The 13,768-nt window shown below is 36.3% G+C and overlaps 1 protein-coding gene across 3 annotated transcripts; it reads left to right on the top strand.

Moving 5' to 3' along the window:
• Positions 1-1,683: 1,683 nt before the first annotated feature.
• Positions 1,684-13,510, top strand: LOC128192721 (retrograde protein of 51 kDa-like). Of its 3 annotated transcripts, XM_052865642.1 has the most exons (13): positions 1,684-2,299; positions 6,915-7,101; positions 7,217-7,312; positions 7,424-7,585; positions 7,694-7,819; positions 7,949-8,169; positions 8,408-8,487; positions 9,864-9,974; positions 10,739-10,872; positions 11,537-11,557; positions 11,943-12,050; positions 12,251-12,364; positions 12,574-13,510. In XM_052865642.1, the coding sequence occupies exons 1-13, from the start codon at positions 1,818-1,820 to the stop codon at positions 12,607-12,609; spliced, it is 1,878 nt and encodes a 625-aa protein (XP_052721602.1). In that variant the 5' UTR covers positions 1,684-1,817; the 3' UTR covers positions 12,610-13,510. The 3 variants fall into 3 exon arrangements, with proteins under 3 accessions (XP_052721602.1, XP_052721604.1, XP_052721603.1); XM_052865644.1 differs by lacking the exon at positions 9,864-9,974; XM_052865643.1 differs by lacking the exon at positions 11,537-11,557.
• Positions 13,511-13,768: the final 258 nt, after the last annotated feature.

Raw genomic sequence — 13,768 nt, 5'->3', positions numbered from 1 at the left:
TTAAAGCTCTTCATGCAGGGACACGCAATCTAATCACGGTCCTAAACCGTTCATAAATGCCTGGAATTGTTGCATTTTAATTGTTGGACTTTAAACTGACCCTTATCAAACAATGGAGAAAACCACCGTATTTTGTATTTAAACAAAATAAATATCTAAGGAGTTTCATTTCTTAAAAGCCCTTAATTAAACCGCTTACCCCCTGTAGTAAAGTAGAATTGAATACATACATTTATCTACATGTATAACGTTACGCATTTTGCCTACAATAGACCAAATTGTACATTCAAATAAAACAGTACATACAGTCAATATTAATTTCCGGAGTTTTTTTCCCTGACCGCATATGACCGGCAATGCTCACACTATTTGTCATCAAAACAAAACTGACGAAAGCTAAGCTCAATTAGAGAGATAAACAATTACATAATTCAGTCAGTTTCTGGAAAATATAGCCAAGTCCTTTTTCTGAAAGATAAGTGCCAGAAGTTTGCAAAATCAAATGAAACATTGTGCATTGAATCTAAATGCTGAACGAAGAGTGAATGTACAAATAGTATATATAGAGAAGAATAGAAAGTTTTTTAACAAGAACTAGATGTAGATAGAGGCCAATGTTCATTGTAGTGAGATGTAATTGGAAGGCGGATATAATGACGTATCCATCCCAATGTTGTCACTCTAGATATGCTGCAAATGCATTTGAAAGTTGTAGCAGCCAAAGTAGAAGTTGTAGGTACAGGAATAAGAAAAGGCATTGCCAGCACATTTTTAATTGGTTTCAAGCTTAATTTGACCAAAGGATTCCACAAAGAAACCCTATTGCAGTGCTGTCCTGTAAAGGTCACTAGAAATAGTTCACTTTTCTAATTTTGATTGTGGTGTGGGCTCTTTGGAAGGCTTAATACTTTGGGTGTGTATTCATAAAACTCCTAATCTTAACACTCAAGGCATGTCCTTGCAAAAAATACGGAACACAAGGGTGAAAAATTAATCTTTGAAGATTTGACTCATATTTTTTCTGACCAAGATAAGCTGAAATATGTGGGGTTTTTCTTGTACATGTATTAGGATACCGAGACCGAGTCTAATAAAAAATTCCAATGTCTGTAAAATAGGTTTGCTGAAATTGTTTTGGAGAAGTTAACTACTATGATTAATGTCAATCTGTCTGGATTGCCATGTTATAAACGTGTCCCTCGTTTAAAATTCAGCTTTAACTACCTATATAGAATAAATTAACTTGTTTATGTTTTGGTTGGCATTTCTTACTTTTAATTTTTGTATTTGGCTTGTGCATTACATTTTATAAGATTAAGAATCATGAAAAAGACGGTAGATATATATATATATTTATATGGTAGGTTTTAAGTACATATATAAATTCTTACGAAGCAAGGTAAACCAAGCTTGAGAAGTTTAAAAGTGCCGAGGCGATCAATACCCACACAAAATCTAACCTACACAAATCAAATCATTTCATTCACGAACAGTAGATACTAATATATGCTTAATAAACAAGTTTTCTTTTACTCATACAAATAGTGATTTGTTACTTATAGTAAATTCCTGCTCTACAGGTTTGCAAATGAAGAGAGTAAGTAGGCAGAGGAATAGACCAATGAAGTTAGAGCAGACGATATTAAGTCACACCTGACTAGTCCGGGCTTCCTATGTACCGGCGTCACTTCTAATTCCTCCACTGGATCGACCGGGAGGACTCCGTAGCAGACGACTGAATCAGGGGAGAAGTAGAAAGCTTTAGGGCCTGTGAGTTTTCTTGTAGGGTGGCTGAGAAATAATATAGCTGTGCAAAAATGTCTTCGGATAAAGTTGAGTTTAGAAGGAGCGTGAAAACCGCGCCCGTGGTTTCCTCTCGGACCACGGTGATCCAGAGAACCCCCGCCGGATCCGGGAATGTTATGAACCGGAGCTCCACCAGTCGGCTTAGTATGGGACCGGCCTTCTCCACCGGGGTCCTCGCTGGACTGTCCCACAAGGGGGTCAACGATGTTATCCAAACCAGGGACAAGGAAAAGAAGGATATGCAAGGGTTGAACGAGCGATTTGCCAGCTATATTGAAAAAGTTAGATTTCTTGAGGCCCAGAACAAGGCGTTGTTGGCTGAGATAGAGAGACTAAAGAAACTTAAGGGATTCGACGTCTCCGAAATTAAAGAACTTTATGAGCAAGAAATCGCCGAATCTAGAAATGTTATTGACGAATTATCAAAGGAAAAGGCAAAGTTTGATTCCACTTTAGTAGGACTACAGGATGCACTGGACGATGAAAAAAGAGAGTGAGTATATTGAGTATATTAAATGTAATATAATGCATCGCGTTTTACTTTTGAAAGCATCTAGCTTTCTGACATAGTAGCAATTTTGCAGAGGTTCATTATGCATATTGCCGGTAATTCAGAGAACGCCCATGTGAACTTCGAACTTCGTAATGCATGCAACGATGAAACCACGTGACACTTCAGCATTAAAATATTGTTTTAGGTGGAAAACCTAAATTGCTTTCGCAACCCCATATTTAACTACATGACCCAACCTTATAACCTTTAAACAAACATGTAAAGTATATAAAAATTCTGCTGAGATTGTGCATTTTAAATTTTGATTTACTGGCAACCCAGATTAAGATCCTTTGAGAGCCCTTTACAGCCAAAGAAGTCCAAGGATATAAATAATATTCAAATTGCAAATAAGGATTACCCTGGTCTTTTAGACATAAGACACACCTGTTGGATTTGGCATGTTTAAACGAAGCTAAAATTTTATTGATCTTGAACTCTGTGCAGGGACAGAACCACTGCCAGGTCTCGCTGACAAAGATCATAGATACTGTCACACAGAACCACTGCCAGGTCTTGCTGACAAAGATCATAGATACTGTCACAAATGTCATGCGACCGGAGTTTAAAAGAAAACACGACACCTATTGTCTCAGCTGATTCTCTTTGCCGTAAACTCATTGTCTTTGGTTTTAATGAAATGAACATGTAGTGTCCTGCTTAAAAGTTGTTTTAATTTGTGTAACTTGATGTCAGCGGTAAATAAACCAGATACCAAATTACTGATATATATATATATATGTGTTTATGAAAATAGTCATATTATGCAAAGTATACGCTTTTTTCTGTCAAGAAGAGCGTTGGAATAGCAGTGAAATGTTGGACAAGGCAAACTTTACCATCTTTTTCATCTCATATCTCTTTAGTCGTTTGCAAATTTGAATGAGCACGATTTCAGAAGTTCATTTAAATCGGATCGCAAGTTTGGACTATTATGCTTATACCTTAGTGGAGATTACGGGGAGGATAAGTCCACGGATTACAAGGAAGGGTGTAAGGAAAATCGGTTCTCAAAATTATTCAATTTTACTTCAAGAAGAATAGACTTAAATGGTCATTTTTGCCATTCAGAAAGGTTTAAATGGAAATAATATATGTTACATAACCAAATCCCCTTTAACTATTTTCAAATCAAGTCCTGCTTTTTTAAAAATTTTCTTCGGTTATTTTTAATTGAAGACAACACGCCCAGTCAAATACTGAAGTTAAAGATTTGGAGCTATTTATGATAACATTTAAAGGAACTGCTTAAAAGGCCCGTCTTCATTCACACGAAAATAAATATTATTCTAACGTGTCCTTTCTCGACTTCATATAGCTCTGCGATGTCCATTTTTGGAAAACAGTTCTCAATGACCTCGTGAAAAAATATCCACGCAGTCAGAATTATCATTATGTTACTGCAGAGTTCATTCCGATGCAGGATTCGGAGAAAGGAGTTAAACTTTTTGGGGCATACTACTTGTCTTACTAATATATGTGTACTAGAGCAGTCAGGTACTAAAGTTTTAGAGGAAATCGGTAAGAAATCCCACGTGATCGATAAGAAGGTAATGATAAAGCCCCATCAAATCCAAATAAACTACGATTTCCTTGCGAGCCTTCCCGACTTGCAGGTGTGCATTTAAGGTATGTGCTGCACATGTCTTAATGCACGGCGTATAGGTAACAACTGTCAATAGTTTCTGTCAAACTTTGATGTTTGCGAGACCCACTGTGTGCACTGGGCCGTGGAAAGCTGGTGTGGGGTTGCCCGACCAGATTTACTTTGATGTAGTGTCAATATTGTTTTTTCTCGGTATCTCTTCCATCTTTCTCTCTCTCCCTTGAATTATGTGCCTTGATTAAATGTCAATACGAGGTTGAATCATGTCCTTGTTTATCACGACAAATATGAAAGATTAATACTGAAAACTACAAACTACATATGTTAAGGCAATGCAAGAGATTGAATGGGAATCCAGATAAATAAATGGTCCCAAATGGTTTCAGACATTAAGGTATCCCTAGGCAAACTTCTTAAAACGGAATAAATAACTATGTATCTACTAAATTTGTTTCATATGCAAATATTTTATCTGCAGAATTTACTAAATGGCTTAAATGCTCCGGTATTTCTTTTTTTTTATTAAACTGTTGTTTTTCTAATAGCATTGCGTATCGGGCCGGCGAGTTCACCAATTCCCAACTCTAGTAATCGTGTTAGAATTAATGTGGCACGTTTAGAGATCGGGGAACGGTACCCTTGGGCCATACCCGGATTCAATTAAACTTGCATAATCCAGCAAGTCGCCTCGAAATTTAGAGCTTATCAAATACCACAGAAAGGTTTAAATATTGGTTGATAAAAGCCAGCCTTTAAATGGTGCGTTATATATCTAACACTTAATGTACATACATATATAATAAGCTATGTCCTTTTATCATATTTCTCACAGTTTCATTAAAGTCTGGAATTGACCATAACACAAGAAAAAAAAAACTGGCTAATGCAATTTTGCAAGAGAGAGAGAGTGTGTGTGTGTCTGACATTGCTGATTTTTATAACAGGTTTTAACTTTATTAAAAGTTAGATAAAGTAGCTGAAAGCCCCTTAACCTAGCTGTTAAAGTAGCAACACCTGATTGCCCCGCCCTTTTGAAATGCTCTAATTCTATACCCGCCGCAACCTAGGATAAATTGGGGAATTTTTCCGTTGCTCTGGTAAATTCAACAGTACCTGCATATACCTTAGGTTTTTTTTATAATATACCCACGCATTAGGTTTTGGGAGGTAGATGTATTTTGCACGATAAGAATTAATACAGGTGAAAATGGATAGAGAATGCACACCTAGGCGAATGACTCACTGTCGCAGACTTGTCGTTATTAATGTACCGGTATTTCAATCTGATGAGGGAGACAGATTCAAAGGGAAGTAATGCATCAAGTAGAATAAAAACATTTCAATGTATAATTTTCCAGATGAACGACTTGGACAGTTCTCAGACCCCGTGTTTTATTTGATGATTAATGGCGATTTGAAATCCGACAATATAGGTGCCTTATTTACAGGAGGGGGTCAGGCTTGACCAGTCTTTTTGTCCCACTCTTTGTTACGACCTCCTCCCTGGTCTTGATTTCGAGGGAAATAAAACTCGAACTTGTGCCTCGTCGCGGAATATCTTTGCCGATTATCTCCTGACCCCGCCACTTTAAAGTTTGCGATGATTAGCTGTCAAAATGCAAAATCAAATTTGGTTAAAGGGTTGAGACAAGGAGGAATGTGATGGGTATATAAAAATTATCACAGATAGTTAGCGATTTATTTATATCCCTCTGAGTTGAAGAATGGGCGTCTACTTCACTTGAGCCGGTCATATCACCCACACCGTTGTAAATCATTTTTACTCATCCTAAAAACTCAGGGTCTCCATTTACAAAGTCTAAAGTAGATTGGATAGAATCCAGAAATTGCATATTACAGGGTTTACCCATATTTGGACATAAGTCTGGGATGACCTTTTACTGTAGTAACCGTGTCCCTAATTGACCCCTCTGTCTGCGTCCCGCGTGTTCCGGTCATTTACCGAGTATATAAATAAACGACGCCTGGTAGTGGTGTTCGATGACGAATTATGGCTTCTGTATGAAGCAGGCAGCTACAGCAGGCCTTTCATATATAAAGTCGGGGGAATTGAAGGAATCGATACACTGCGCCGGGCTCCGGGGTTCTTGCTAGTTCTAATCGTCTCGATTTAGATTGATTTCTTCGCATCTTCTGCACAGAAATGCACTATCTTTTGCGTAACTAAGAAACGGTATGCAACGTTGTGAATAAATTATGGATTAGGCCAATCCATCTTATCAATATAAACAATACTTATAATGACAAACAAAAATGTTTTATATATTGACAAGAAAACACTTCATCTTTCAAATAAAACTTTATAATTAAAGATTTCGTATATAGTGCTAAAGATACATATTTTTAAATATGAATGGTCATAAAACGGCTTACAAAGCATTTTTGATTAGAACAGCGAAAAAAAGCCGCACTCAGTTTGCACGACTTCAAAAAGAGGCCTTATTGATTGCTTCCAATCGCCAGGGCCATGAACCTAACTATGTCTTTGATACTCTCTACATCCTATCAGGAACCCAGGATTGATTTTTCATTATTGCTGTTGGAAAGGACAACATAGCATTACATGAATAAAAATAATGCTTGAAAAGAACCTTTTATACTGAAACTAGCAAACCTAAAGTTGCTTATCTTAATTTACAACTATGCAATGCATACTCTCTCTCTCTCTCTCTCTCTCTCTCTCTCTCTCTCTCTCTCTCTCTCTCTCTCTCTCTCTCTCTGTGTAGAACTTCTTTTTTTGTTCTAGGTATAATCAAAGATTATTTTTATGCATATCATATGGCTGATCATTAAAATCATAGTTCTATAGAATAATAAGTTGGAAATCTGAATGCGTTGCCTTTAGTAATCAGTTCAGTCTTCTTTAACAAAGTTACAATTGGTCGTCGAGATACCATTACTTAATTCTTAATTTACCTATTATTTTAGACGCCTTGCAAGCGAGAAGGAGTGTGCCGAACTTAGGAACAAATTGGATCGCTTGAACGATCAGATCGGAGAGTACGAGGGAGAAATCGCCACCCTGAGAGGAAGAATCGGTGGTCTGGAGGATGAAGTCAGCAAGCTGAGGGCCACCAACAAACGCCTGCAGGACGACATCGCTCGTCTCAGAGCCGTAAATACATCTTTACAATGCTGTTAGCATAATCTTAGCAACAGCCTGAATATGTACTTTCAAAAGAGATATCAGTGAAATATAGAATATTCTTCAATTTGAATTGGTTTTGTAGGACTTGGATGAAGAGACAAGAAAACGAATTGAGGCTGAAATCAAGGCACAGGCTGTTGAGGAAGATCTCACATTCAGACTCAACGTTGCCGATGCGGTATGTACAAGCATTTTACAATCCTTCAGCACACTGAGTGTCCTACAAATGATTACCATTATAATCCTATGATGGCATAAGTCTCACTGTTCCACGCTTTCCTTTCTGCAGGAGATCAAGGAGTTGCAGGCCCTGATCGACAGAGACAAGGGTGTGGAGATGAGAGACATCTGGAAGGGAGAGATGTCCAAGGCGGTCAACGAGCTACAGAAGGAGTACGACAACCAAATCAACCAGATCCGGCTGGACTGCGAGAGCAGGATGGAGTCCCAGGTAAGCTTCCGGTCCTTGTTCGGGTCGCCATTACAGCGGCTGTAATCTGTCCTCTTGGTTCTGTGTCTGTGGGGTATTAGCTTGACACGTCTTTGCTTTTACTATTAGCTTAGAGAGCTGCAAGCCGGTGTCAACAGAGACAATATGGAGGCTCAACAGGCCAAGGAGGAAACCAGAAAACTCAAGAGCAGGATGGGAGATATTGGACCACGTCTTGCCGAACTCGAGGCTGAGGTAAGGAGGATTGAATATTCTTGGAATATTCCAAAGAAAACACCCTTTTCCATATACTTGATAATATGAAAATGTTAAATATACAAAAAAGGAGATATATAGAAAAAATTATTTATATTGCTCGTGTAGAATGCCAAACTGCGCAACCAGATCATCGCCTTGGAAAGCGAGATGTCCGACATGCAGAGAGAGCACGACCGTGAGAACGACAAGAACGCCGAGAGGATCGCCGGCCTGGAGAACAGCCTGGAGGAGGTCATCCGGGAACTCCAGGTCCTCCAGGACGCCAAGCTGTCCCTGGAGCTGGAGATCAGCTGCTACAGGAAGCTGCTCGAGACCGAGGAGAACAGGTATAGTGCGACATGGTGCCTCCCGAGGGGCTCCGAAGGACGCGTAGAATAAAGGGGCATGTTCTGATTAAATCTTAATACTATACTCGTATGTTTTACATGACATGACTTAAATAGATACAATCGCAAGTATTATATTGATTTATTTTAATAAAATCTGATGTTTTGCTTAGAATAACACGAATGTTTTGTTGATGTGTTTTTGATTATAACACAAATGGTGTCTTTTCTCTTTCAGCTTGAAAAATATTGTAGAAAATTCAAGCGGTGCCAGGAGCAAGGGAGCCAACCAGTTGGCCGACATTGTGCAGAAAAGCAGTTAGTACTCCTAATTCAAAACAAAAAATTCGTGTTCCTGTGGCGTCAATGTGCATGCATACAGAAAATTGTAGCGATAATCACTTAGCTATATAAATTGCTATATTTGGAGCTAAAAGGTCCTTGCCATGTGTTTTAAGTTTCGTATCGTGACAAAAAATGACACTGCTGTCTGAAGAGAGAATTCAAAGGAACAATCATTTTAAACTTATCTTTTTTTATAAATCTATGTATATTTTAGCCTTTATGCGCTAGTTTGAGAGTAGAAAACAATAGATGTGAGAATTGACTTTTTATACATTCCAATTTAATTTGGCACATGTAGGCTATGAATTGTTTTAACTATTGCTAATAAAGCTTATATCATAATTAATATGCATTGGTTTATATATATAATTATGTATGTATATAATATAGGTAGTTGTGTATATGATAACATTCAAGTGTACGGAATTCTCAGCGTGCACTATAAGGAATGTATTGCACTAACAACAGAAAATCATTAAAAGCCATCTCTCCCTTTGTAATATCGACTAAAGTTGTACTCCAAATGTCTTTTTACTGAGTTAAAGCCACTCTAGCAATTCTTTTAATTCAAAATTATTCATCAAAAGATATCGTTCTCAATTTTCTGTATGTGCGCGTGTGTTTTGATCGTTAATAATAACATTTTTCTGAGTTTTTTTCTCCTAATAGTCTAACATTAGCCTGTAGGTAGCACTAAACTGTCTCTCTATCTATATCTTAACTCAAAATAAAACTATAATCACTGCATGTGAAGGTCAGAGATGGCTTAAGATTGGTGTGAGATTTTTTTGGTTAATTTTGTTGTCATGGTAACGGAAAATGTTCATTTAACAAGAGAGGAGATCATCAGCATGACTTCGGAACTTGTGGACAGTTGTTTTTTATGTTACCCATGCTATATAAATGACAAAAATAACACAATCGTAACCAAATTGAAAAAAATGTATACCTTTTCTAGCTGGAAAGCTTAAATTGATACAAACCTGCCTATTTTAGAATATTTCCTATTTGATAGCAATTAGAAATAGTCCATTTGTAAACAAGAAGTTACAACTGAATCATCCTGCATGATGGTTGTATTTCATTGACCTGTGAAGGGTCGATGATACTACAGGTTTACTAGACAGGGATGTTTTGCTAGTGCTATGATCGGTGTAAAGATGGCCATAACAAATATAGGGTAAAACAAATTCTAAACATGGAAATAAGGTAAAGGTTGGTGCATGCAATACAGGTGACCAGAAGCTAAAACGGAAATGGTCTTGCATCCGGGATATATTAACAACTACGGAAGAAAGACTTTTTGAAATGGTGAACAATGTTTTTACACGAGATTTAATCGTACACAGGTTCTTCGTCCTCGTACAGTTACGGGTCACGCTACAACGAAGAGTCGTCAGGGCAACAGTACTCAAACACAAGCTTGTCCAGTACTGGTGGTAGTAACTATGGACAACCAGGTACCAGAAGTGGTGGTTGACAGATACTCATATCACAAAGTGTTCACAGAACGATGTTTGGTTGTCGAAAAACGCATGCAACTTGCTGATCTTTGCAGCACATATCTCTCCAGCTGTCACTTCATATGACCATGCTCTTATTTCAGAGACTTTCTTTGACTTGCTTGTATTGCTGACTTTTTTTAATGATATGCTGGTGAAGGAACTTTTGGTCTACTGTTTTAACAACTGGCGTGAATAAACTTTTTGCAGTGACTTTTTCTAATGCTGGCACTTGAGGCTGATCTAATGTGAAGCAGTCATCGTTTATCATTCAGGGGCATCAAATCGCTTTTGGGTTTTGTATTTTTGGATCTTAAACCTCAAAGAATGCATCCATCTACAGAAGACATCTTAAGCATGGATAACGCTACCTTAGAATAGATTTTATAGTATGATATGAAATATATGATATGAAATATAAACCTGTCAAAAATATAAGCATGTAATATTATGATACACGTACCTCTTTAACTTGATGTAATTTCGAAACATTATACCTTCATAATCTGTCGGAAATTAATTTTTTTTATAAACCAATTATCACTTTAAACTTCACTCGAGTTTTTTATTCATTAATGGCACGTATATATCTATACAAAACACGCATATTCACTATATTTCGTGATTTTTTACCTCTAAGGCACGTAAACCTAACAGGCCACAATCTGGACATATCAACACAAGTTTTGTAAGAGGAGAGTTTTTGTTTGTTTCTTTTCAAGATCTGAGATCCAGCGAGTCTACTGGTAAACTGACAGTACACAGATCTTGCCGCGGAAACATCGCCTTTTCTGACGCCGCCCCAGACGGCAGCCAAGTGGGCATCGAAAATAACACTTCCGGTGTCAAAGGAAAGGTAACTCCAGTCGATATACATGTAGATTCATCCAAATAATAAAGAAATGAAGTCTAATTTACGTCCGTCTTTCAGTACATGTAAAAGATATTAAGGATACTTTTTTTTACAATATTATATTCTCCATTGGAATAGTCAGTAAGTGCGAATTGCGTTTTAGTTTTTATAACCATATCTAAATAATATAATGATGTAAAATTCATCCCTACGGTACAATCCAAGATCATCGTAAATCGTCAAGGATTAGGATCTAAATAGCAGTCATTGTTATTTGTGTTTATGTATTTAACATTTATCACAATATTTACCAATTCCAATGATAAAATAAAGGACTAATAAAATAACGTTTTTATTTATTTCACAATGAATTCGAGGTCGTGAAATATAAAACTCTTATTTTTCTATAACATTCTTTTTAAATGTCTTTGAATTGAATCACATAGGTGTCCGTAAAATTAATTCATGTGTATATTATTATCAAACAAAAATTGGCAGACTTGATATTTAACTCAGAAAATCCAAAATTCTTTGAAAATATTAGTGACCAACTTTTCTTTTTTTTTTACAAGGTAAAAAAATTCAATTATCAGTCTTAAAGAGTGAATGACTAACCAGCGTAAAATTACAATTACGTATATTAAACAAGTGACCCATTATTTATCAGGGCAGTCAGTCGCGCGATAAGGTAAGGCACGGAGTTAACAGTTCCCATGACGTCACCATCTACCTGCATAATATACATTCACCAATTAGGACTAACGTTCTATTTTTACCTGGCTGAGGTCATTCTCTCTCTCTCTTCTATCCTCCACTTCGTAGAAATTAGCAGACACGTGATTTTTTAGTTCATTTCAGGGCGTGGTTTCCTACAAAACATGGACAATAAAACCCCTTTACATGTTTATTTTGTTCCCTAGTTTATTCATTTTGATTTTAAAACTCTCCTCTTGATACTCGAGTTTTGTTCTTTCTTTTGTTTGTTTATTTGTTTATTCGATCGTTTGAATTATTTTGGATTTTTTTCATAAATAGATGATTCTAGTTTTTGGATGCATAATTCATTTTTTCAGACGGTCAATTTGAAAGGATGGAAAATTAGGCGCGAAATTGGAGGCAAGACCAAATGCACGTATGAATTTAAGAACGACCTCCAGCTCGGACCAGGACAGAAGATCAAGGTATTGATAAAGGAATCGCGTTTTACATTTATTTAGTAATATATGATGCTGACATATATAACTCAAGGATATGTATTAGTTTATTATTAATAATAAGAACTTTCAAGCTGCGTGAAGAGTTACATGTTAGGAATTGGGAATACGCATACGATTGTTAGAATATAAGACCCTAGATTACCTTCCATATTCATTCTTTACAGCTGTTCAGTGGTGGCGCTGCAGACATGAAGCAGTCGGACAGCGACATCGTCTGCGACTTCTTCACCTGGCACGCCGGAGGCGGAAGTTACGTGTTAACTGACGAGTACAATAACGTAAGTCTCGAGAATTTGTTATTTTCATTATCCAAAGATTACGCAATGATTCCAAAATCTGACAGTTCTAAATTCCTGGTTTCTTATTTTATATGTTATGTTTTCATATTTTCTACATTTTTCGTCTTTGAAGACTTTATGATTTCAATTTGAGAAGTCTATCAAATGATATGCGTGTATCTGATGGTTTTTTTAAATTTAATTTCCAGGAAAAGGCTTCCCTCAAAATGACCATCACAAACTAGGCACTTGAGGAGAGCTGATTCTATTATGTGTTGTGTGAATTCCAGCTTATCGAATTCTGCTTATTTCGACTACATTCCATGAACATTTTGTACGAAACTAACATTTACAATAAAACTGAACTTGGTTGTGAAATTCCATTGTTTTTGTTAAATATATAAACTGGGTACCTAGATAACGAGTTAAGACGGTTGTTAACAAATTTTGATATAATTTTTGTCGTTTCTACAGATGTTTTTGTGTAATTGGAAGTATTAATATACTTGTTTGTGTTTGTGCTTCTTCCGTGCCTTTCACTTTACTGCTTCAGCCATTGTTACATATATAGTCATATCATACATGTTGTGCTTTTGCAAAGATATTTTTATACAATTATTTTCCTCAGATGCAGTGATATTAATTAAATATTTCATTTGATAATCAAATGAGAATTGTTTACGACCGATGATTTTATTTTTGTGTTGTCATTGGCATCTACAAAATGATTTGATGCGAAATGGACCTTTACGCAGGTTCTTTGGTATTTTGTTTTATTCCAAAGAACTCTGCATAATATACATTGTCATCGAAATTTTATTATTCGCATGAAAAAATAAAAACCAAAAAAATCAAGCTTCTAAAAACATTTCAGTAGAAGCTCGATGGTGATTTGGATAATTACAAACTGTAGAGGTACTGGAGAGAAGTTAGAAGTAAATTGATGATTGTTTTTGGGCAGCATTAGGTTTTTTATGTGTGTTCACAGAAATGTGAGTTGTACAGTAGTTCTACGTGGTGCTTCACCCTCTAGCTTTCTTTTACATTACTCTGTTTGATGTAGCATAAATGATATATTTTATGCATTGCACGATTTTAAATGTTCATAAATTAGAGATTATCAATAAATTTTCTTCGAAATAAAAAGATGTACTTTTGTTTTGTTTTTATTTTTCATTCTTTTTATATGATGTACTTTTTTGACAAGTCACTTTTTGGAACGAAATTAATTATGGTGCATGATTAAACTACTTGTGAAGTGTCCCTTATACATGTACATACATGTGTGCATACAGTGTGCGTCTAACTTAACTACATGTATTAAGATTAATATACGCTTTTAAAAAATACACAGATCAGTATGGAATTGTATGTTTTAATAGAGAAAGTATAAAGTTGAGAATG

This window comes from Crassostrea angulata, chromosome 7, assembly GCF_025612915.1.
Source record: "Crassostrea angulata isolate pt1a10 chromosome 7, ASM2561291v2, whole genome shotgun sequence".
In the NCBI taxonomy this organism is placed as follows: Eukaryota; Metazoa; Mollusca; class Bivalvia; order Ostreida; family Ostreidae; genus Magallana; species Magallana angulata.
Note: the sequence above shows the minus strand (reverse complement) of the source record. Positions and strands in the feature narration are given on the sequence as shown.